Source organism: Nanorana parkeri, unplaced genomic scaffold (assembly GCF_000935625.1).
Source record: "Nanorana parkeri isolate BGI_ZX_2015 unplaced genomic scaffold, ASM93562v1 scaffold500, whole genome shotgun sequence".
In the NCBI taxonomy this organism is placed as follows: domain Eukaryota; kingdom Metazoa; phylum Chordata; class Amphibia; order Anura; family Dicroglossidae; genus Nanorana; species Nanorana parkeri.
Genome location: NW_017306768.1, coordinates 760,300 through 786,948, shown reverse-complemented (window position 1 = coordinate 786,948; position 26,649 = coordinate 760,300). Strand labels below are relative to the sequence as shown.

Here is a 26,649-nt window from a genome sequence, read left to right as displayed (position 1 = left end):
AAAGTCCCCCGCCCCCCACATACACACGCAAACATGCGTCGGGTGCGCCTATGTACGAAACCGACGATTGCGCCCATTATGCAGCACATGTTACATATCGCCGTGAACGTCGCAGTGAGAACAATAATTTTAGGGCCATCAATCACTGATAACACTAAACTGATGAGCGGTAAAAGCGTTTAAAGCGTCGCCTATGGCCAATTTTGGCTGCGGTCGTTTTCTGCGATTTCGCGGGCGTGCGCAATTTTAAAGGTTGACATGTTTAGTGACTATTTACCCGACGTGACCCCGTCTTTTATATTGTACCAAGAAATTGGGGTAAAAATAAATGTTTAATAAAATTTTATAGGGAAACATGTTTTTTTTCAAAATTTATGGTACTTTTTTTGTTATATAGTAAAAAATAAAAACCCCATTGGTGAATAAAAGCCACCAAAATAAAGCTCTATCTGTCCCCAAAAAATGGTATGAAAATTGTTTCAGTAAAGTGTTGCATGACAGAATAAACATCAGTCAAAGTACCGCAGCACTGAATACTGAAAAATGGCCTGGCCAGGAAGGGGGTGAAACACTATGGCCTTTAAGTGGTTAAACAGTGACAGCAAGTGCAGAAAATATACTGCACTGCCATCACTGTCAGACACTCGATCCCTGTCTGAAAAAGCTCAACTGTTTCATTAATGGATGATTTTCAGCAGTTACCGGCAATCCGCAGCCCCAAATAGCTGATCACGTACACTGTACGTGATCAGTCATTTGGGCACTTAGTGACAGGGACGTACAGTGTACGTCTCTCATCACAAAGGGGTTAATCAAGATCTCTGCAATATGGTTTTCACAAAATTGGAATAATAATAATGTTGTGCTTTATTTTCTGGTTAATTGCACTTAAAGGGGATCTCCAGTTTATTTTTAATACCTTGATCATGAATGACAGCCAGCAGCGTCCACCTCATTTCCTTGGAGTTAATCCTGTAATGGACACATTCCCTGGGCATGCATTGCCATGTCAGGCTAGACTCACAGTAGCACAGCACAGTACTGCAGAGAGCAGCAGTGACATAACATCAGAGCTGCTTTCTGCAGTATTGAAGACAACCCTCCTCTGCTGCAGGCAGAAAAGGAAGATGATGCAAAGATGTCACATGATCAGCCAAAAGACACCAAGGCAAAAACTTAAACATTTTCATTAATACATAAACAGCTGCAGGGGATGGGGCTTCTTTTAAAATACCATACTTCTGTTTTAATCGGTCTTAAAAAAAAACAAACCAACAAGTGTGGTGGGTAGGTTTCTCCACATTAAATGTCGTAGAAATGTTTGAGGTAAGACCAACTTCTAAAACCATGCACTTATCCAGATGAATTGGAAGTGGGAACAATCCTATAACCAGGTTTTTTTTTTACTGGCTCTTCTTACCTCTTGCAGTGGGGAAGGAGTTGTTAAGCTGCTCCATGACTTCCTCTAGTCCTGTGCTTGTATCATGAGGAGGACTGAGAAGATCTTCCTCTCCTAAGAGAAATAAAAATGCATTTTTGCAATTAAAAAATAAGAGACACTTAAACTTTTGAGTACCTAAAATGAACATTACAAATATTAAACAGATATAGATCTCTCAGCTTGATTAAACCGATGAACTGAATAATAACAGGGTGCATCAAGACGTGCCATTGAAGGAGTTTGCTTAATCAGTACTTTAATATTGCTAAACGTTTTAGCCACCGCTTACAACAAAGTGTAGACAGGGCTCTGCTAGGGCGGCATAACAAGGACAATTCAATGCTTGTTTTAGTGACTTTGACTCTACTGCGATTCATATTTAGTAATTCTCTTGCCCCAGTCACCTACAGCATATTAATCAGTAAAGTGTCCTAGACGCAATTCTTCTGGCAAAGTTAAATCTTGGCAATATTTCAGAGGAGGTAACCTTGTCTCAATGTTGCACATCAACCATCATGTGAGTGTTTTGTGTTTTTTTTTTTAGAACTATTATTGACGCTTCCATCATATAATCATAAGCACATGAGATCAGCCAAAAGCCATTTCCACATCAGGTTACAAGGAAGGAGAGAACAATACTTCCAGAATGGTGAATGGAGCGTTCATAGGCAAACATTACAATAACTTTGCGAGGTTGTACAACTGAAGATGCAGCAGATTTAAATGTAAAAAGGTGCACAGAGTCTGAAACAATCATTACGGAAAAGGGCTGCTCATGTTCACTTCTTCTTTGCGTTACATGCAGCACATCTGCAAATACATACACAGTGGTTTACTTTGTACACAAACCATTATCATTTGCTTAAAGCAGACCTTTACATTCAAAACTCAAATTCTACCAATGCATCCCTCTATGTATGATGATTAATAATAACAGACAGGTCAGGTGTAAAATGCTGTGATTTTGAAATACTTACACTTCCAGAGCATTCACTTCTTGCTTTGAAAGTGCAAATGACTTCAGGTTGCCAATGCAATGCACACTGGGATTTCCTTGTCATCAGCAGCGCATTGCGGCGAAATCTCATCTGTAATCTCAGGAGATCCCAGGGAAAGGCATTTTCCTCCCCTGAGGTGATGTGCATAGTCACATGTCCTAGTCACATGTCCTAGTCACATGTGCCAGAAATTAAGGCATGGGAGAGCTAGTAAGCTGCCCTTAGTTAACATGGCCACTGTCAGAAGACCAGGAAACAAAAGAGAAATAAGGTATGCAAAGAACACAAAGCCTGCAAATATCTAGAAGTATGTCTTTGTAGATTGTCATTACTAAACATTTCCAAAGGTGGCTTTGTTGTTATTTTAAAGATATGGGTAAAGGTCCGCTTTAATAAATTGCAACTCCTGCATGTGAATTATTGCAGGCATTTGGGTTACTACACATTCTTATTAGTTTATTTTGTGTTATTCAACTACTGATTCTCTTATTTGAGAAAAATAATGGAGTTGTGTTGGCAAAAACATAAAAACACTCTTGGGAGATTGCTAATTAATGTTCAGTGATGTGTGTTTCACTCATTAGTGCCCATTTTTACATGTTCACTCAGTTCTCCATACTTGTCACTCACTGGAGCCACAACTACTTAGCCTTCCCATCAGCATTAAAACATTTTGTAAAGAAAGAAAAAAAACAGAAAATGAAAGTAAACGGAGGCTGCGGCAGGCAGTGCAGTCTAATAGAGGAAACCTGTAACTCATAGTGTAATAGTGAACTGTTCTAAAATCAGATACATACTTGTTTATTTTAGTTTAATATTAGGATTCAGGGACAAATAAGGCTAATCACACACACACACGTAGATTTTGCTTATTCAGCCAGCATGGATGGAGGGGGTCTCCCCGTCCGCTATTGTATTTACACAGCCAACACCCGCAGCTGTCTGATACCCAAACGGTGACTGCATCTGGCTGCATTAAGTCACTGTTTGACCAACAATTTTCCACCTGGCTCCTGAGTTGAAGTTGGTCAAACCAGGTACGCTACACACAGCTTGAATTTCAGGCCATGTATGGCCAGCAAAAGAATAAAAGTGTGCTTTTCGTTCACAGCTTCAACAGTGAAGTGTTCTAAGAAATGATATTAAAATGATGGTAAGTTGGTCATCCCTCAGTATATACAGAAAAGCAGTCCTACAACAACAGCTAATTACAGTCAGTACAACATGTATAGATCCTAGGATTAATGCGTCTTTACAGATCTACTGATTTGTAAGTGGACAATGCAATTGCTCTGACAGATGATCAAGCAGCTACAACACAAAAACCCTAGTGTTTCTATCATCAAAAATGTTTAGTTATATGAGATAACAGAATTATCAAAGGCTCAGTGATTACGGTGCCTCATAATTAAGCTCTTTTATCTGTGTTCACTAGTCAGGCACCAAACAGCTATTGATTCCATAGCTGTAATAGATGCAAGTGCTAATATTGTTAAGAATTGTACTGAAGCCAATGTTGAGGCATAACTCCCCCCCCATAAAATATACAACTCAATTCCATAACACGGTAAGCCCCCATTTGCATTCCCATTTGGGTCAGATCCGATAGCCAGTGTTTCAGGTGGACGTGATCTGAAGCTTGATGCTAGTTTATAGATGTGGAGTTCCGCATAAGGCCAGGATCAGGTCCACTTCTCTTTGAGATGTGCCACTTACACCTGCCTCCTTGATTATTAAAAGGTAAGCCACAGCTGTGGCATTGTCTGACTGAATCCTGGTCTGGCGACCCTGTAACTGGGGTCTGGTTACAGGGAACAACTAAATCGCCCTGAGCTCTAGGATGTTGATCAGGATTCCTCCCCTGACTAATTCCCTTAAACCAGGAAATTTACCAGGACTCCTACCCAGCATGATAGCCTGGCATCCATAGTGACCACCTTCCAGACCATCAAGGGAAGGATTTCTCCAATTCCAATTTTGGGTTGATTTACTACACTAGAGAAAGCTAGCTAATGGAAGTCCAAGGATTTAGTATGCTCATCTCAAGTAGCTAAAATGCTAAGCTGCAACAGTCCAGAGTGATATGGTGCATAAGGAACTGTCTTGAAGTCGAGCAACTTCATTCAAGAGCAAAAGGTTGGGCGACTTCAGGACCGCATTAGAGCGGATAGACAGGACCTTTTCACAGGGAAGGAACATCCAGGACAGGGCCATGTCCAAGATGAGTCATAGGTACTCCAAAACATAAGGTCCTCTTTAGCCTTCAGAGCACCCTAAATTATTCTGGAAATTTTAGAAATTCTGACCCATGCCGACTCAAGCAAGAGCGTTTTTTTTACTTTTTACTGTAGGTGTTTCTACAATTCATTTCTACATTAAAATCCAAGGCTGTCAGCAGATTCTGGGATACTGCAACCACAACATCTACTACCTGCCAACATTGCACAATAAGTTGTTTAGATCCCAAATATCCCCCCATGCTTGTGTGGTTGATCAACAACTGAACCTTTTAGCAATGTCTGCATTTTTTATGCCACATGATGTAATGCTTGACCTAGCTTCTGCCCACAAGCAGGTGTACGTGATATAAAAAGGCACATAACAGTGTGAGTCCCTGTTCATACATAAGCATTCTATGAACGGGTCCCAAACTCGGGAACAACAAACGCTTTGACACGCGTTCACAGAATGTGTCAAAAAAAAAAAAGAAAGAAGTAACGTGCTTGTGGTGCCATTACTAGTTAATGGCACCCCAAATGCAGCAAGGCAAAAGCCTGGTTAAAATATGCAGAAACACATGGGGAAAAAAAACGTTAGATGCCTGTAGCAGAATTTGCGACGCGCGGCAAACACAATCAAACTCACTCCTGCTACCTTCAGGTGTGAATGGGGACTAAATGCTGAATGGGTCCAAATTTTTCCAGTTGCAGCATAACTTTATGAGGAGCAGTTATTTTATTCAAGTTTTAGTGTGCCTGCACTGTGTTGTACAAGGCTTTCACACATTTGATTCAAATTGGTCAGCTTTAGCGGGCTTAGCGGAATTTTTTCATTTAGCTTTTGATATAAGCAATCACAAATTAGGTCAGACCCAACAATTCAACGGTAACACGGCATGCTGTGCTTTACAAGAGAATTCATATGACTGCATCATCGCATCAATATGGCATTTCACTGCTTGGAAAGTTGTGTTACTGAAGAATAAATAACTCAATGACATGGACCTTTAGGAGCATTCTTTGTTTCTGACTTGTAGCAGTTCAGACATAGTTAGAACATATAGCAATTTACAGATTAACAGTGATTATCAATGCATTTGGCAAGGAATACGAAACTCGTTTTGATAAAAATGTATAAAAAAAAATAAACCCATACACTGTGGCATTGCACAAATGAATGCATACACAACTGAGCACACAGAAATTAAGATATCAAATATTTAGACAAGAGCTCATCTTTTATCTTCACCTAGATTAGAAATCGATAGTTTGTGAAATGCCTAGGATATTATCGGAGATGACTTTGCATGCTTATTTTTCAATATCTAAATACATGCCATGTTGCCATAGCAATAATGATTCAGGCTATTGATTATAGAAAGCCGCCACAGTGAATTTCAGACTGAAGCTCTGCAGTCAGGACATGACTGTTTGCTTAGGTAAGATTCTTTGCAATCAGAGAGCACGTTATTATGCTGGCAGAATTTTAACAAATTATCTCTAATAGGAACATCCAATTCATTTTATATTCCGCCTGTAGAGCACATTTGCAGGCATGGCCCAGATTTGTCTAGAGGGACTACTAGTTGCTTTACTGTTATGTATATCCAATACCTTCAATATTTTCTGAGTCCTGCAGTCAGAAGTCTTTATCTGCATATTTCAGCACTCAAAGTCCTCAAGCATGAGGCAAGAAGGGGTCCACTCTACAGGCAACTAGCATTTTGGAAAAAACCGTCAGTAAAGGCAATCTTTACGTTTCACTCATGACGAAGGTTTTCCTTAAAACTCCTTTACCGCTTTGCAAGTTTCAACTCTATAGTAAGGTTTAAGGTTTTGGTACATGATGTACAGGCCACATAAATCATAGGTTTAGAAGTATTTACTAGATATGGCATGAATGGATCCTGAACAGGTTTAACATACCATTTACAGTCTAAAAAAGGGAGATAGTGTAATGTACTACATCAGATATGGCTCTCACCAATGAGCTAGCACACCTAACACAATACTAGGAGGACCTTCCCCCACCCTTTTAGCTGCTAGCACTGGGAAAGAGATCTTTCCTGCATATACTGAATTAAACAACAAGCAGTATTTGGCAGCATAGCAAAATATATTTGGTCCATCAGTCCATTAAAGCTATTCAACCTCCAGATAAAAAAAAAAGGGCACAATTTATTAGAAGAGCTGAAAAGAATCCGATTTTTAAAAATAATGCTAAGTCTACAAACGTTTTATGCACCCACCTGTCCTTTATAGCACACACAAAAAAAAAAAATGTTTATGAAAGGTTTGCGTTCCTGCTGTTCCTACATAATGCCTTTGTCAGATGCATCTTACCATTTTAAAATATAATCTTGTTAACGTGGATGTTTCATAAATAATAAAATCATAAGAATCTGTATTGTACATGCCGAATCACATTATTATGAAAAACCTTTTTTTGCAATGAATAATGAAAATATTGTCCCTGAGCTTCCTTGTGACCTGAAGCCTAGGCTTCAAGGTGAAGATTTGTATATCAAGGAGTACTATATTATTTCTACATCTTTTTCTTTACTGCACTAGCAAAAGCCCAGCCCACATGGTCTATGGCTGAAAGAGCATTGTGGTTAATTCCCATCAATAGAGACTACCGAGACAATCAGAGGGGCTAGCAGAAAGATTCCAGTTAGCACTGTAGATTAGACCAATGAAACTACACATTCATTAGGCTGATGATTTATAGCATAACAGGAAGTAGGGAATGGAGAATAGAATAGGAAGCCCATCATTATTGTACATTTGTGCAATAGTTGTCATTTACTTGTCTAGTATATTAAGACATGACCCTGAGCAGGATGGGATATCAGCTTACTATTTAGGAACCTCTGCGGTAATTAAACTTATTTTTTTTTGTTAACAAATAGTTATTTTTGTGGCGCTGATAAGACATGAATATAGAGTAAACGATAACAAAGCTAGTTGATTATTAACATTTTGCATTTGGCAGCAAGCACTGTGCTCTGCAGATAAATTCCTTACCCATAGTTTCAGATGTTTGGCTGCCAACCACGCGAAGCAACATAGGCTGGTTACTCTCTGATCTCTGTAGTGAGGAAGTAGGAGAGGAAAAGGTTGTACCATTGACCTTTGCCTCGGCTTGCGGCTAAAATATAAGAAAGTACAATAAAAGAATGTTTCTGCTTTTTTTTCCCCTTAAATAAACACGTATTGTCAAATATGGCATTTTTCAAGAACATATCACTTTAGCAAACATGAAAACCTTAGAGCGGCACTCCAACTGTGGTGAAAATACAAATCCCATAATACCTCTGCCTCTGGGATTGCAATGCCTCATGGGACTTGTAGTTCCTCAACAGCTAGAATGCCAATGTTGGCCTTTCCCTGCCTTAAAGAAACATTATTGTTTCAAACAGTCTCTGTCATGCAATTTAGAGCCAAATATGACAAGTATAGTGGTTTCAGATCACACTGCTCTATGTCGATCTCTAATTGGTTGCTATTGCATAAAACTCTGTCTTGTTAATTGCACTATATTTTCACAGCATGCTTAAGTACCTACACGCTGTCTTTATTTTAGCTTTTGGCAACCTCCTGCATAGCACCTTTCAGACTAGGGGAGAGTGCATCAACTGAACAGAGCTCTTCTTATTTTCTGCCAGGTTAAGAGTGTCAACATGAATAGGCTGATCAGTACAAATGTTGCCGTTTCATTCTCTAATTAGCAAGCTGTTGTGGGACTTTCACCAAGCTGTCCTTCTTAACTATGCTGGTGGTAAAGACCATGGCTATATGGTCTAGCAATGGAGTGTCAATTAGGAAAACGACAAAACAAAATCACAAATCTTTTGTCAGGTGATACCATTTTTATATATGTATTTGATTGGTGTTTAAACTTTTGCCTAAAGTTCAGTCACAGTGCCTAAATGATTCAAGAGATTATGGATAAAGTATACCTGTACCATATAAAAAAGTACTTAAAGTAACAGGCAGATACAAGGTACTATAAGGGTTCAGGCCTTACCATATGCAATATGATGATCCTCCCCACAGAGCCACTGAAAACATCCCAACACTTCTCTGCAAGTAGCAACTGTCATTTGGGGCAATATGACGGAGTGATTACTACCCTCATGCTTGGAAAGTCTGTTTCAGGAAGAGCTGGCAGGAGGCTGTAGCAGTGCGGTCTTAAGGAAAACTGTAACCTGGGGTCCAGCACCTTATAGTGCCTACTATATGTCAGTAAGCATAGTACTTTTTTTGTACAGGTTTCATTAACTACAACAAATATTACTGAGCTACCGACAAACCCATGCTCCTATTTGTCAGTGTAACTCACTGTACATGAACCGCTATTCAGGGCTCCAGAATGCCAGTGCCAGCTGAGATCAGTGGATACTGTTCATCAATGGATGCCTCACTAACGAGGCATCCATGAAAGAATTAAGCGATCAGATGTCTGACATCGGGATTAGCAAATCCAAAATGTGTACCGGCATTTTGATGAAAGCTTTAGCATTGAAGCATTCAGAAAAAGCTGAGAGATGCCCTTTTCAGGCTTCCGATCCTTGTGGCAACCAGCCACAAGGATTAGAAGTCTTTAGTGACATCTGATCCGGACATGCAGTGCATGTCCGGATCAGTGTCACTAAGGTTATTATGGGGCGTCCCAGAGCTTGGGGCAGTCTTATAATAACCAAAAACTAATTTGAATTATCAAGCAGTCATAGTGACATCCATTCACAATGACTGCTTGATATAATTGACAAGCTAGTGTTTTGTAAACCCCCACACTGCAAGGGTTATGTGCTCGTGTGCGTCTAGGTTAAAAAGAAAAAAATAAATCCGGCTTTGACCGCACTCCCTCCAGCTGGTCTCCTCCTCTGTTGCAGCGATGGCATGTCCTTTGACATCCTCATGTCCTATACCTAGTGTATAGAACGTGATGCCTCATGGACCTTAGACCACTGCATCAGTGGGGAAGAGAGAATCAAGGGACCGGTCTAAGAGCAGACTGGTACAGAGGATCAAGTGTCTATAACTTTTTTTTAAATCTAGACAAAAGTGAGAACTTAACCCTTGAAGGCATGGGGTAGCCCGACTGCAAGGCTTAATCATTTTTTTCCCCTGGAGTTGTTCTTTAAAAGTATGTTATTAGCTCCTAAAAATCAATAAATGGAAATTTCTCCTGGGTCAATTGCAAGTTTTCTATTTCCCAGATATGGAAATTGAAATTTTCAAGGTCTAAAGGAGAATCAAACAAATAATAAAGCTAAGCGCAAACAATAAAGCCAGGCAGCCAGCAAAACAAAATATACATTTGTATAAAAGGCATTTTAGAATGCCCCTTTTCGTTCCAATCCAGCTCCACCAACAAAACCCTACACGGAATTGCAATCAGCAATAATGAGTGGTACTAGTTTAATGATTTGCATCTAATGTGATTTGCACCGCAGGATTGCACACTGAAAATACTGCATTTCCCATTCTCAGCATTATGTTGGCTTCATAGTAGGTTCACATAGGTCAAGTATGATTGATGACCTAGGTCAAGATTACCGTATTAGTTATTTGTCCCATACCTGTTCCAGCAATTGTCTGAGCCGATGCAGCTGCGACTCCAATTGCTTGTTGTGATCTTCTAGTATTTGCATTCTAGCTTCTAGTCGTCCTTTGTGCTGGCGTAGAAGTTTGGCTTCTGCGATAAGTTCTGCATCACGTGGGCTTTGCGGGGAGGCTGGCATCATTTCTGGAGGGGAGGGCAGTGGGGACAATCCCTTGTGATCGTGCTGTTCCTTCAATCGGTCATATTCAGACTGCAAATTCCTGTTTGTAAAAGAAACAAAAAGTGGTCAATTGAGTCTGTCTTTTTTTTACTACATTTTGTCTGCAGATAGACCATTGCTTATCCCATGCATATTTAAATTTAATTACTATTGACTGACTCACTATCTAAGCTGGTAGGCTGTTCCAAGCATGTGCTTCTCCTTTGGTAAAATATTGATTAAAAACCTTACACCTTGAGGCCTTCCCCTAATGTTTTTTTTTAGCTCAGCTTCATTTTACAAAAACTGCCCTTTTGAAATATATTTAACACGATTAATGCATTTAAAGCAGAACTCCAGCTGGCTTCTCCTTAGATTGGTCCCTGGGATTTCTCTCCCCTTCCTCTGCAGTGGTCTAAGGTCCAGTAAATCATCACATCTATACACTGTGCATAGACGCGAGGACGCTGAGGAACATTCTAACATGCTACGGAGGAGACGGGCTGGAAGGAGCAACGAGACAGCCGGCCGGCTTGGAGCTCAGGAGCACTTAACCCTTGCAGTGCAGGGGTAGCCCCACTGCAAGGGTTAATAAAAAAAATCCTGGGAGTTCTTTAAAGATTTCAACCATGCCCTCTCACTTTTACCTGTTTCCTTGATGCCCAAATTTGTTACCTGCCTCTGGACTCATTTTATTTCATCAATATTATTTTGTTAGCTGGGTCTTCAGAACTGGACACAATATTCTAAATGGGGTTTAATAAGGTTAAAAGCAGTATAGTGAAATCAAGACCACATTCCTCCTGCTGGTGATCCCTATAGTGGTGAACCCCAGAATTCTATTTGCTCTAGCTGCCTGGCCAAAATGTTTATTCATTTAGCAATTATCTGGAATAAGCTCTGTATACTTTGGCTAATACTGCATCCCCAATGCCATACCTCTGTGATAGGATTATTTTCCCCTAAGTTCATAACTTTACATTTAGAAACAGAGAACTGCAGTTACCACTGTTTTGAACAATTTTATTGCAATGGTAAATCATGTTCCATATTACAAACACCTCCACCAAAAAGGCATACTTTACTCAATGTAACTTTCCCCACTTAGAGAAACAGATGAGGACCTAGTAGCCAGCATTGTGGTATAACACAATGTCTGTACCCTATAAATAAGCACACACTAATATGTATTCTTTAGCCCAGTTTTTCCTAAACTATGGGTCGGGGCCCAAATTGGGTAATGGACATATTTGGGGTGGGTTGCCAATTGATTGTGTCCAAGTGTTAAATCAGCAGATCAATGGAAAAAAATAGCACAGTAACTATGACTGATAGCACAGAGACATAAGTAGATTTACAGCATGTGCAAGTGGGGAGGCGGAGGCAACTACACATACGGGAACATGAGGTAAAGAGACCCAGCTCTTTTAAAAGTTTCATGATGCAAGTTTATTTATTTTTAGTGAGTAAAGGTTAAAAAACAGCTTCTGACACATTTTAGCCAATTCTGGCCATAGAAATAAACTTGAATTGTGGAACTTTCAAAAGTGCTGGCATTTTGTGGCTTGTTACTGTTTTGCACTTGGGAAGAAGTGTTGCTATGCACTGATTGCAGGTAGCACTGTTTAATATCTAGAAATATAGTGAGCTGATCATTGACACTTCATGTACACCACCTAATTATTATTCATTGATAGTCCATTAAACATTTAAAACCAACCTTACAAATTAATTATTAAAAAGTAAAATATTTATGGCTCACATTAAGAAAACCAGAAATCACGGCTTTCTTTTTACCCTAAATGTGTTTGCCGTGCAGAGCTGGCCATAGTAAAATATTTATGGCTCACATTAAGAAAACCAGAGATCACGGCCTTCTTTTTACCCTAAATGTGTTTGCCGTACTAAAGCTGGCCATACACCTATAGATTTTCTGCAGATTTCCTATGGTCGATGGAAAAAGTGCAACAGATTTCTCCATCTACGCTAAACTGTGTAGATGGAAGAATCTCCCACTGGGCCAAGCTTCAGTATCTTGCTAGTTGGCCCCGCTGGCTGTCAAAATACCTAAACAATGCCAGCATCCAATCAGATTATTCAGGTAGAGCCAGTGGGGCAGACTAGCAAGATACTGAAGCTTGGCCCAGCGGGAGATTCCTCCATCCACACAGTTTAGCATAGATGGAGGAATCTGTGGCACTTTTCCCATCTGACCAGAGAAAATCTGCAGAAAATCTATAGGAGTATGGCTAGTTTAAGACGAAGTTCTGGATCAAAACACATGTGTAGGTCAGCACCTGTTGGCCCATATACCTAAAAATAATGACTTCACCAAAATTATATTAAACAGTTGAGCAAAACAACTATTATAACTGTTAACCAAAAGGCATTACAAAAAGTGACTTTTAATAAACAAGGTTTATTTGTTAGTATGACCACATTGTACAGAAAAAAACTTGAACAAAACAATTTTTCAGTCCCGTACATTATATATCTTTATGTGTATGGCCAGTGTAACCTAAACGGACTGTGACCATAAGACATTGAGATGCTAATAGTGATGGGAAAAAGGGATTTTGGAGTAGCAAGGCTCTCAGGGGGAGCAACAATATTTTAAGAGATACAGACTTATAAATATTCATAATGTTAAACAAACCTATTCTCTTCTTCCAAGTCGGCAAGAATCCTCTCAAGCTCCCCTCGTTCTTCACTTTCTAAGGAGATCAGGATCTGGGCAGGGCTTCGGGGCTGGCTTAGAGGAGACTCCTGGTTCAAGCTTTGGCAGTAGTGCTGGATAAGTAAATGCTCATCATCTCTGCAGGAAACAATAGAGAGCATTTATATCCACACAGTTTTCCTCAGCTAAATCAGTTTTAATTTATCCCAATCACATTTCTGAGAAAATATAACAGAATATTTAATCTTAAATCTTACACAGCTGAGGGCTTAGATCCATTGCATAATATGCTTAATTGAGGACAGAAAAGGTGATATATTAATCTATTCTGTGAAAAAACATCAGTGGAACGGTTAAAATTTAAAACAAACTTACAACAAAATATTTTTTAAATCTCCAAGTCTGAATATATAATCTCTTGTTTCACATATACTCACTATGTGCATACATTATAACATCATGCCTACCATTAACTGTACTTGTGCTTTTTATGTCAGTGCATGGTAACATGTATATGTGGCATCTCTTCACAGCCCCATGAAACCACAGACCAGAAGCAGAGGACATCTCAGAACCATTACTGGCTGCTTGGTAACCTAATAGGATCTCAACAAACCTGGTTCAGCCTCCACTTATTTGCACATTTTCACACTTCTACAACGGTGTGTAATTGAAATGCATCTTTAAATTTATAATTCACTGTTGTACAACCCTACTGTTTAAAAAAAAATAATAAAAAAAATAGCTGGTTACAGGTGTAAAAAAATGGGGCTGCTTTTAATTTGTAAAATCAGAAAAAAAACAAAAAAAACATATTGTTTGTTAGCATTAACTAAATTATGAAAAAAATATTCTAGATTAAACTACAAATGGAAAATAACAGGCCTAGTCTATAAAAAAGGTAACAATGTCTATGGTCTTTGAAGTAAGAAAACATGTGACCATAAAACTCTACAATGCAGGATCTTGACCACATAAATATGATGCATCAAAATAGAGTTATCAGAGCTTACAAAATCCAGTTAGCATAAAATATAGTTAAAGTGACACTAAACACAGGAGTTACATCTTAAAACTCCGAGCTTGCTCCTGTGATGGACTACAATCCATCTATAAATTGGATGGACTACAATCTCAATACAAAATAGCAAACTAAATGTGAGACTGTAGTCCATCATGGGAGCAAGCTTGGAGTGGTAGCTACTTTATAACACACACAGGGACCATGAGGATCAAAAGTAGTCAACCTCCAGAAGGAAGGACAGTGTCAGGACCAATTCAGAGATGATTTGAGGATCAACAGCCAAGTGATGCACAAAGAAGATACAATTTTGATAATAGTTAAGGTACATAAATGCATTTTAACTCTTGAGTTTAGTGTCACTTTAAATAAATTGGTGAAAAATGTGAACACATCTCTTCCTTATATCAGGGGTTAGGAAAGCGTGCATCAACCTCACATAATAAAAGCTAGTTAAGGATGAACTCATATTGCATGAAAACATAAAAATAAATATATTTCCAATTTTGTGGTAATTTGGAAATCATTTTTGTGCACATTGGACTTCCTGTCCTGAACTTTTTGATCTTGATCTAAAAATGACATGTTAAAAGGATTTAGCAGCTTAAACATATTTGTCAAAAGAATGTTCTGTGTGTGAGAACAACATTCTAAATACATGTATTTGGGAACATCATGCAAGTGATGTGCAGTGTATAGAAAAATACACATAACAAAAATAAATATATATACATACATACATACATATACACACACACAGTACTGTGCAAAAGGTTTAGGCAGGTGTGAAAAAATGCTGTAACCTAGGTAATTTCATACAGACTTGATCATGTTGAGAGCAGGGCTCTGTGGGGGCCAAACCATCACTTCCAGTTCTTCTTTACACTGAAGTCAACAAAGCCAAGGTCATTAAGAACTGTTTGGGGTTGTTGTCCTGCTGCAGAATAAATACCTGCTAGTATTTCTCAGCATTGAGAACACCATTGATCCTGACCAAATCTCCAACTCCATTGGCAGAAATGCAGCCCCAGACTTGCAAGGAACCTCCACCATGCTTAATTGTTGCTGCAGACACTCATTATTGTACTGCTCTCCAGCCCTTCGGTGAACAAATTTCCTCCTACTACAGCAAAACATTTCAAATTTTGACTCATCAGTCCAAAACACCTGCTGCCATTTTTCTGCAGTCTTCGTAACAAGCCTAAGCAACTCAACTATGTATGAAAACATAGGCACTGGGGTACAGAAAAAGGGCAGCAGGTGCTCTGGACTGATGAGTCAAAATGTGAAATATTTGGCTGTAGCAGGAGTCAGTTTGTTTGCTAAAAGGCTGGAGAGTGGCACAATAATGAGTGTCTGCAGCAACAGTGAAGCATGGTGGAGGTTCCTTGCAAGTCCGGGGCTGCATTTCTGCCAATGGAGTCGGAGATTTGGTCAGGATCAATGGCGCCCTCAATGCTGAAAAATACTAGCAGGTACTTATCCATCATGCCATACCATCAGGGTGGAGTGTGATTGGCCCCAAATTTATTCTGCAGCAGCACAATAACCCCAAACATAGATCCAATGTTATTAAGAACCGTCTTCAGCGTAAAGAAGAACCAGGAGTCCTGGAAGTGATGGTTTGCCCCCCCACAGTGCCCTGGATCTCAACATCGAGTCTGTTTGGGATTACACGAAGAGGCAGAAGGATTTGAGGCAGCCTACATCCACAGAAGGTATGTGGTTAGTTCTCCAAGATGTTTGCAACAACCTGCCTGCCAAGTTCCTTCAAAAACTGTGCACAAGCGTACCTTGAAGAATGGCAAAGGGTGGTCACAGCAAATATTGATTTTACATTGATTTCTTTGCTGTACATTTACTTTCCATTTTGTAAATAAACTATAAACACTTTTTTTCCTGAAAGTATTCTTACTTTACAGCCTAAAACTTTTGCACAGTAGTGTGTGTGTGAGTATGTGTATATATATATATATACACATATATATATATATATACATATACACACACACACACACACATACATATACACATATTTGAAAGAAAGACAGATTTGCTTAAATGATCCATTAAAGTTTTCCACCCTAAACAGCAATGTAGTAATTGTAAAAATGAATAACTGCAAATGGCAATAAAATGTGCATGATGAAAGTACAACTCCATTCAAAACTAAAGCCGGTAAGTAAACAAAAAGGAAACCTTGTGTTTTCAGTACCGTGCTACATGGGTAAACACATTCAGTTAACGGAGTAGTTTGCTTTTAATTGTGTAATAATAAAGCAGAAATCGTTATTTAGACACAGCAACCATTTATCTTCCTCAGGCAAAATTATTGTATTTGCATTAGCTTCAATCTATAGTGAGATGGAGCAATATGTCAATTGCTATTAGTCTTTTATCACCTTCCAAATCTGTCCTGTGAACAGGCAGGCACAGGAAATTAATCTAAATCACCAAGGCACAAGAATACTAAAAGGGTACTTAAAAGAAGCAGCAAACATTAAAAGATAGCATTCATAATGAAATATGAACAAGATGAACGATTACTACAGATGCATATTTAACCAATGTTATTACTGCTTTTGATGTTTCGCCCACTATAAGAAACGCTGGTCAGACCAGCCTCCCAAAGAGTTGCTTGACTAGGCCTGACTCATAAGTGGGACAGGTTTCTCCTCAAATGTCAGGTAAAAGTACAGCAAATTATAAAAAACAAAAGTCTTCATTACCAGTTAAAAGCAAGTTGCTGTGACAAGAATTTAAAGGGTAAGAGTATGTGCATATTGCTTTTTTTTTTTACTGTTTTGCACTCGGGCAAGATTGCACTGTATCACTTCATTGATAAATCGTCTTCACTCCAAATGCGAGTACAGTACACATTACAGTATTTAACTTGGACAAAATGCCACATGTTATTTGGGTGCATTCAACACAAGATTAAAAAAAGGTACCTGTGAAGATAAATATATGGTAACTGTCATTGCTGACTTCTTTTAGAAAGGTCCAAACTTTAATGCCTGGCTTGGTGATTTAAAAAGGATGCCCATTGGGAGTTCAGACTTTACTGGCTGTATGCAGCCCCCATGGCAGTCACACACTAGCTAGTGAAGACATAATCAGCTGTTCATTCAACAGGGCTGTGACCAGAGGTCACACTCTGTCTCCTCCCCGCACACTCAGCAAACTTTCCCGATCAGCTTTCATGGTCTCCCCCTCATAATCCATTCTCACTATGCTTCCTATTGAGATCTTTCTGCACTCCATACTGGTGCTCAGCTAAAATATTGTCTCATTAAGCAACAATGCACACCATTGTGTTTTGAATTTAGACTACGTCCTGTTAGTTTTATTTTGTTCCTGGAGTTCAAGTTAAGGGCTCATGCACATGGCTGCCTGTGGCCATATAATGTAAAAACCCCAGTGTATTTCCGGCATGGAGCCACAGGTGCTGTGTAAAGGCTCCCATAGAAGTCAATGGCTGTACAAGGCTTTACGCTTTTACGCTGGACAGCCCTGAATGCAGACAGTCAGGATTGTGTGCAAGTACCCATTCACATATTTACACAACTGCACATGAGCATCCTGGAAAATACAGGAAATTAGAGAAAATCTCTACAAAGTGTGGAGACTTCCCCTTAGACACTTGTCACCAGAACAGCTGTTACTATAGAAAGATTTACATTTCATTAGAACTCTTGTTTTAAATTAAACGGTCACATTTTGGATTTTCAGTTACGTTCTCTCTTAGTGAAAATGGTCACCAGGACAAATAGAGAGGGTGAATGTTTATATCAGGGGCACAAACCACAGCAAAAAGCTGCCTAGGGTCTTAAGCCCTCACCACTTTATCAAAAACTACAAAAAAGTAATACATTGACTGTTGGGATAAGATCAGTTGTCTCTTGTTTTCATACAGAAAAGCAGTAAAGCACAATGGTTGTACTCCTAAGCAGGAAGCAGAGACTACATATGCTATGGGTATAAAGGACTGCCTGCCATTTACATTTCAGCCATTATTATAAAACTATAAACAAAACACAGATTTTAAATGATTACTACATAACATATTACAATATAAACTATTGCCTCTCTTCAAAAAACAAAAACATTAAATACAATTGAGAGCATGAAATTCAATGCCGTAACAAATTTTCTAGACTGATGGTCTTGTTTTGTAGTCCTATACTACCAATCAAATCCAAAAAAGAAAAGCACATTTTTTATAGAGATCTGAAAAGTAAAAATCATATTAGTCTTTTAGGAAACATGTTTAATCTGAAATTGAGACAGTCATTATCATACATACATGCTTTCATTAGGGGAAATGCTATCATTTAGGTAGGATCCGTTGCTGTTTTCCATTTCAGCTAGCCTGTGGAAACATTAAAGAGAGACATATACTCATATACTGTTCTTCAGACTTACACATGCTGTATCACTGTCAGTATTGCAAGAAGATGATTATATTGAGACATAGCACAACAGTATGGAACTCATTGCAGTATTCCTGTCGATGTTTGAATTGGCATTTACTGGAAAATCTGAAAATTCATGGTGCTTAGAAACGTCTATGATAAATATGCCCCCATGCTGCCTCACTCACATATCTGGTCTTGTACAGGGGTTATCTACTTATAATTCATGTGACTAAAATAATTACATTTTCTCTGGTGACCAATGGAAAAAAAATAAACAGGTGGGGTGTTGTTGACCCTGGGGTATGGGCAGCAATAAAAAACACTGTCAAACATTCTAAACCTTTCTTAAAATTATGTTTTTGTCTGTGTCCCCACTGGAGAGACTTCTTATCGAGTATGAAGGATTCAGGCACACATAGGCCACTCAGTTGTCAGAGAAAAAGTCACATGCATATGATTATAGTATCAGAGTAGCACCAAGGGGGCAGTAATAATGCATAGTGGGTATGTGGAAGTATGTTTTCTGCATGCTACATTTTGAACCAACTCAGTGGGTCATGCTTCTCCTTGACTATAGATTTTTTTTTTTTATCAAGTCTGCTCCTTCTGTACAGTTATGCAGCTTGTATGTGTGGAGTTGAACACTTAATTATTATCATGTTGAAGGAAATCATAGCACTAATGTACTTTTACAATAATATATGACATATTACTTTCTTTGGATGTTCAGTGACATTTACAGTACTGCTGCTAAATAGTAAATGAAGCATTGCTTTGGGGTACCATCTGAGCAATCCCTCAAGCAGTCATTTGTACAAGTGAAGACTTAATTTCTTCAGCATTTGTTCAATAATAACATATTTGGGTACATGTAGAAATAACAAAATAGCATATTTGTTACAAATAAAAAGCTTATTGGATAAATTGTGCACTTAACATTTCAGCCAAGTCACATAAAACAAAATGACACAAAAAAATGAATAAAAGAAAACTTCATATTTACAAACCAAATGTTTGTTTAACAAGATGGTGGTTCCCAGCACTGGCACTACTATAGCCAGAGGAAACCTGAGGCGGAAGCTAAATTGTCAGTTTAAAAGACTGGCACTACATAGATTAGCAGTAATAAGAACTTCAAACAGTTGGAAAATGTACAGCACAAAACACGTAATGAAGGTCTGACACAGTAGTGACACAGTGAAGGGACTAATATAAACCTGAAGTCACATGAAACATGGAGTCACAATTGCTACTCTTCATTTATTGCTAAAGGAGAGTTCTAGCCATGTCTGTGTGCCCCTGTTGCCATGAACTTCCTGATCAGTGTCCTGATCAGTGTCAGCCAGTGCATTACTGCCAACTAAATATTCTTATTAATGCTTTCTAGAGTGCATACTCTACCCATCCTTAAATAAAATCCACCACCCGCGAACCCGTCATCAGAATTTACTGGACAGTCCAAAAAATGGAAAGCTCACAGCAATAACTTGAATGTCACTAGGGCAGGAAGTAAAGGGAAATCCCTTCTTTGGGGGCACCATTGGCATCACAAGCTTAATAGAGGATCTAACCCTCACAATCTAAAATGCTGTAAAAAAGAAAAAAGCTTTTAGCAGAAGCACCAAATAATTTCCTGGGGTCTTTCCACTGAAATGTATAAGATCTGCACAAAAGGTTTTATTGCAGTAAAAAGCTGTTGATTTGAAACCCCTTTTACAGATAATACAAAGTAGTTTAATAGCAGGAGGGAATATTATTAGGTATTAAGTGCTTTAGAAATATAAAGTCAATGCCCAGGCAGGATTCAGTCAGTCTCAATGTACAGTTATTGAATATTTAGATCCTGTTGTGTTATAAGACGTGACAGACCCAATTAAAATTCTGATATTTTGTACCTACTAGTGTGTTCCTCCAATGACTAACCACATTTGCTTGCAACTGTACATGTAATATTTCTCAAAAAATTATACATATAATGCAATAAAGCCAATATTTATTTTTTAAGGGCTGCTTGCATTGATTATTCAAATGCACTACTCTCAATTAAGTGTATAGAAATTTCTGCCTGCAACACCTTACATGGGCAACCTCACAACCATATAATAAGCTGGTATTTGCATCACATCTTCCTGTTCGTGATAGGCTGAATATTAGACATAAATAACAACACAACTACCACAGCCATCATCTGATGCATTTCTAACAAATAGTTCAGTTTTGCTAACCTCCGTTAAAGCAGTAAAACACATAGACATTAACAGTAACTACAGTTAAACAATTATCATGGCACAGTTAATCCAACACTTATGGGCATGCAAAAGCATTTGTTAGAGTTATCCTGTAGCTACACAGTTCATCTTAGTACACATGGAAGGAAGATGGAAGAGAATTGTTGGGTAATTTAACATTTTTTCCTGATGAAGAAATTTAAACCAAACCAGTCCTTACTAACCAGCTGTCCTCCAACCTAATGTGCTAAAAAGATCTCTGTAATAGAAATTCGTATCTCCAGCTGCAAGCCCAGAACAAAGTTGCAGCGAGGGGTTTGCATAAAGTCCATTAAAGGCGAAGACCAGGTGTACCCTGTGTCACAGACCTAGAAACTGGAGAGAGCCTGGGTCTGCAGATTGGTAAATATAATTACAGAGGCGTTTTTAGTATAGTGGGTTAGAAGAGAGCACTGGGGAATGGACAGAGGGGGGTATGGGGTGGATGGTGAGGATTGGTATATACTGCATTTAGTGCTGCATCTTTGTGTCACCTTCTGTGTGGTTAGTGGTAGTAAAATCCCCAAATTCGTATCAATATAGTCCACACAGAGTTGGGCACAAGCGTTCATGAAGGTTATGATACTAGTTGAGCTAAACACCTTCATCTCTACTACTGACAGAGTAACATGTAATTGGAGAGCTCCCCTCCATGCAAAGAGACACGCATACTGTACTTAAATCACAGTACAACAGTTCAGGTTAAATTAACTGATTAGCTTTACACATTTGTTTCCAGTGTAAGCTTAATATTTATTCTAAAGATGAACAATATAATCAAAATGATAATATCTAATAACACTTATTCCCCAGTGACCTTTAAAGAGTTTCTCGTCTTTCACAGCTCCCTGGCATCAAGGCCTGAGAGCATACAGCCCAGACCCATAATAGCCTCAGACATGTATGCTGATCAGAATTGATGGTCTTTTGGGCTGCATAGAGATTTAACAATTAGGTCCCAAAAGCTCAAACATTTACAGCATTTTTCTATACAACCTTGTATGAAAAGCATACTAATATTTTTTTAGCACAATGAGCATCAAATAACATCAAAGGCTTCATACAGTAACACAAGGCAAGGATCAGTGAATGTGGTGCCTCATAACGAACCAATCAGGAAACAGTTCCCAGAGGATTATTCAAAACGAATAATTAATGTAATGATTGCAATGCATAAAATCTGCTCTATGTTTTTAAATAAACGCCTGTGTGGTAGAAAATACTATTTTTCTACACATGGTGGCTTTGTTTATTTCTTATACAATGTAAAAAAACATTTCAAGTTAACAATTTGGCCATTTAAAAATGTCCAACACATATCCATCTTCAATTGTAAATGAGTAATGGTTCCTAACATTTAAATAAACGCAATGTAAAAGTCTGGTGCTGGATAGTTCAAAAGAAGTTGTGGAATTAAGTTGCATACATTTTATCGCTTCATTTCTCAGGCCCTGGTGAGTAACAGGCATGAAATGCAAGATAGATAGAGGTTTAATGGCAGACTGACACATAGGAAATCCAGCAAATCGTTGTAGAGCATGGAAGTAGTTCTGATGCCTCATAAGACTCTCCTGATGGAATGAGCTAAACGGTACAAGGCTTTCTAGTATATTCTGGATGCTTGTGCCATAGAGTCATACCTGCTAGCATAATGTTCAATTCGTGAGTGAGTGTCATCGTGTGATAGCTGGGGAGATGAGGCAGGGCTGTGGAAAGAAGAATTTAAACACAATTCAATCTTCACATTAACAAAGGTGTTTGAGGTTCATTGTGTCATACTATACACAATCCATTTTGTATAGACCATGGATTGCTATGTAATTACAGGACAGAACGGGATACTTCATGTATTCAGTAAAGATTCTGCCATCAGTTTTCAATGAATGGACCAGAGATGGCTACTTCTATAGAGTCACAAATGATTAATGCTTATTATTATTTCCAGTGAATTCCACATCTGAGTAGAATACATAAAGTTAGTGGTTGGCTGATTCTTGTTTGTAATATAAAGTTTTATTACGGAGCTTTTTTTTCTTTTGCAGAAAAAGCAATAGGAAAACTAATGAAAATAACTTTCATGCAATGCCATTGAACGCCTATAATGCACCTGACCTTCAATTTCCTTTTCTTTTGCTATTAATATAAGCACACTTCCAATCAAAATAAATACAAATATGAAAACAGGAATTTGTTCATTTTTAAAAATGCTTGTATACATGAAGCAACTATAACAGTTGTGTTCAGTACACAAACATTGATCATGGAAAAGGAAGGTGCTCTATTAAAATTGATGTAGTGAAGGTCTTATCCATAGCTACCAGAAGTCTGTCCTTGTTTTCTAACCACCAACAAAGGGAACATGCATCATCTGCTTGATATTGCCAACAAAGACTCATTATACTACCTCATGTTTTCAGACTGTCCCCATACCCCAAATCAACAGCTGGCAGTACTAATCACAGTGCAAAGACTGAATGCATGTTACCAACACAGACATGGTCAATAACACAAAACAGATCTATAATGTAACATGTGTGTACATATGGTAGCCTTCCTCAAAATGTATCTAGAAGCAAAAATTTAATATATTGCAGCTTACCAGTCCTTAGATGTGGCAGCTGCACTCATTTTCTTTTTGTCAGTTAATTTTCCTACTTTTTGGGGATAAGGATCCTGTGGTAACACACTTCCAGTTGTAGGATGACAACACTTATTTAACTGCATCTATGGAGGAGCAGCATTTTCATCCTAGGCTATTCTCCTGATTTGGACTACAAACACCTCCTCCACTCCTTATCTCAATTGCACAAGTAGAAGGGAGTTTTGAAGCTCATAGAAAAAAGCTGAGAGAGTTGATAACACTGAAGTTGATCTACTAAAGAAATGTAGGCTGTTTACTTTGCAAACTGAATTTTCACCTAGTGTAGGGACTGTGGTGAAGCTTTGCTGACTTAAATCATCCAGTCATGTGCAACCTAAAATCCTGTTTTTTTCCCCTCACCTGATTTGGTGTTCTTTGCAAAGTAAATCATCCCCATGTTCACAAGGTAAATTAACATTCCCTTCCAATGTGAAAATTACTTTGCTCTATTCCTTTACTAAATCAACCATGGTTTGAGATTTTAGCTCTGTACACAGCTTATAACTTTTGGCAAGATCAACATAAATTATTCTGTAAATGCAGATAATGTACTTAGCGTTCAAAGGAAACTAATGCAGCCAGTACATCAAAACACTGGTAAGGTGCAACATATTCAATTTTTGTTCTTTGGTGTATATACACACTTTAATAGGGTTACTTGAACCAAATGACTTTGTATTAAAAAAAGTTAAGCAAGACATGTGGAAATAACTCAGATCAGAACTCATCATCTGTTTTTTTAACCTGTAATTTGTAATTCTTTAAACAATAAAAGATTACAAATAGCTATAAAACTATGAAGGCAGAGGGACAACTCCACTTCCTATACAAAAGACCCATTGTATAATAGAAACATTGCTGCTATGCATTATGATATATTACTGAATTGTTGATACAGCAGCATTTATATACATTATTTTATCCAAGATCTGAAGATTGCAGCTGATGCTATCCTGCTTACTGCCAGTGCTAGACTGTTGTCACTGGATGCCATGAAAATGTTTTGGCCAATGGACAGTCTGCCAGATTTCTCCGTCTGGCTACTGCAACTGTACTGCCAACAAAAGCACAATCCATGCCTTATTATTTACAATAAGTGTAAGCGCCAAGTAGGATAATATTATTTCATCCTTCAATGTTTATATAAAGAGAAATATTGGTAAGATAAAGAAAAAGGTAGGTTGATGCCTCACTGCATTTGCTTTCCTAGGCTTGGACCAAAATAAACCTTATACAAAACCAGGTTTCTAAGCATAAATCTAACCGGGGATTTTATTTAGGGTCAATGAAATCAAAAGTAAAGTTTTAGTTATAGGTAGAATCTGGGAGATAAACCACTTATCAGTTTCTTAAGTGCTTTAGAAATCTCAATAGTTTTGTAAGATTTTTATTCAATTTCACTCAACTCTTCGAAGTGAGCACTGAAAATGTCATGAAATAGAGCAAGGCAGACCTAGCTGTTGGCGTCCCCAGCAGATTAGTAATTTCATCACATTATACCTATAACTAAAATGCCACCTTTTGATGCACTGAGCTGACCTCTAAAAACACAATGACACCAAGGTAAACCTTTTCAAGTAGAAATATGGGGCTGGTCATTTCTGACAGCTTTCTGAAAATGCCAATTTCCTTACTAGTTAGGCTTATCCTCTGTCTTCACCACAATCTGAGTCACTGACCTGGAACAAGTATGCTGATTAGTAGAGCTGCAAGTCTTTATCTGCATATTTGTTTGATTCAGAGACTCAAACTACTGAAGTTAGCCAATCAGCATGGAGGTCAATCAGCTAGTTTTTCAGAATGAGAGGTCAGTAATGGCAGCTTCCATTTTTCTTTTACCTATGAGTATAGACAGTGTCAAACCGTTAGGATCCTATGTGCACCTCAAATTTCCAATACCCCTGCACGTAATTGGATTTTTGAAGTGAACGCTGTTTAAATGTCTTGTTAGCTTACTTTGCATTCGGTAAATAAGTCCCCAAGTATGAGGTGGAGAGGTCTGTTATGTTTAGGTACATAGAGGATGATTTGGTAGTTGACAGATAGTGGGAGTAACAAATCTCACTATGTTAGCTATGTGTACTACTTGACTGCTTCAAAAAAAAAAAAAAATCTATTCCTGGAGTCTTTATTTTTCTTTATATAGAAATTATGTTTTAAAACAACAGAACTAAAAGGCCCCTTACTTCCATAGCCACCAGCATTTTAATTCTTATCATTTTGTTCCAGCTTTAACACAAATTAATGCAATATGGGAGTGTGGGATTTGGCATTTTTTGTCTTTGAATTTTCACAGATGAAATGTGCTTTCCTTCAATTCCACACATGATATTATGACACAAATACAGCTGACAAGATTGTTATATTTGTAAAAGTTTACATAAAACCTAATTCCCACATCAGATTTTACCATGGGGTTTTTTTGGGCACTTCACAGATTCATCTATAGTGCACAAAACATGAGGAGTGTCAGTAACAGAATGACCTCATCATTGGAAGACTCATGGCTAATGCAACAGCACTCCCGCGTCTTCACTGGTGGACAAAGGTCAAAAGTATCAGAAGTATACATTCGTTCCTAAAATGCAAATTAAGTTACAAAATCTAAAAAGTGGTGTTTTAATCTACACAACCAGACTGTAAATTGAAAAAACATAATTTAGTATTGCCCAAATTATTTTAAAATCTTAAAGCTAATTTCAGGGGATTTTTTTTTTTTACATTTGTGATGTAAATAAAAACTACCTCTATTGATGTCTGTCACATGTGCGGTGGGTGCTGCTTTCCGCAAAACTCTTACTTTTATTCAGACTGTACAGGACTGTAGGCACCAAACATCTGGTGCTGAGACTTACAGTTCTGGCTATAGCACAGTTCTGATATGGGGGTCACTCGCTCTCCACCTCATCCATTCAAAAACCATCTTGAATTCTTTACACAGAATACAAGGTGTTATGTGATTACATGAGTGGAGATTGCGACTTGCATGCACACCTTCTCCATTCGCAGAAAGCCTTGCATTCTGTGAAAAGCATACAAGATGAATAGACAAATGTGGAAAAAAAGCTAACCAAGTCTCAGTGCTGAATTTTCAGTGCCTACAGTAGTCTGGAGGCTGAATAAAAGTAAGAGTTTTCCTGAATGCAGCAGTTGAACATGGGGCAGGCTACAATGGATGTAGCTTATATTTACATAA

At 38.3% G+C, this 26,649-nt stretch overlaps 1 protein-coding gene across 2 annotated transcripts in view; it reads right to left on the bottom strand.

The window, feature by feature from the left end:
- LOC108790770 (dystrophin-like) overlaps nucleotides 1-26,649 on the bottom strand; it is a 505,563-nt gene that overhangs the window by 15,445 nt on the left and 463,469 nt on the right. The window contains exons 16-22 of one of the 2 annotated variants that reach the window (XM_018561111.1): nucleotides 22,453-22,518; nucleotides 18,434-18,499; nucleotides 13,086-13,244; nucleotides 10,247-10,490; nucleotide 8,178; nucleotides 7,686-7,802; nucleotides 1,421-1,513 (exon numbers count right to left, since the gene is read on the bottom strand). In XM_018561111.1, coding sequence (XP_018416613.1) covers nucleotides 1,421-1,513; nucleotides 7,686-7,802; nucleotide 8,178; nucleotides 10,247-10,490; nucleotides 13,086-13,244; nucleotides 18,434-18,499; nucleotides 22,453-22,518 — 746 coding nt within the window. Of the gene's footprint in view, nucleotides 1-1,420; nucleotides 1,514-7,685; nucleotides 7,810-8,177; nucleotides 8,179-10,246; nucleotides 10,491-13,085; nucleotides 13,245-18,433; nucleotides 18,500-22,452; nucleotides 22,519-26,649 lie in introns of both variants that reach the window. The other variant, XM_018561113.1, reaches the window with a different exon arrangement.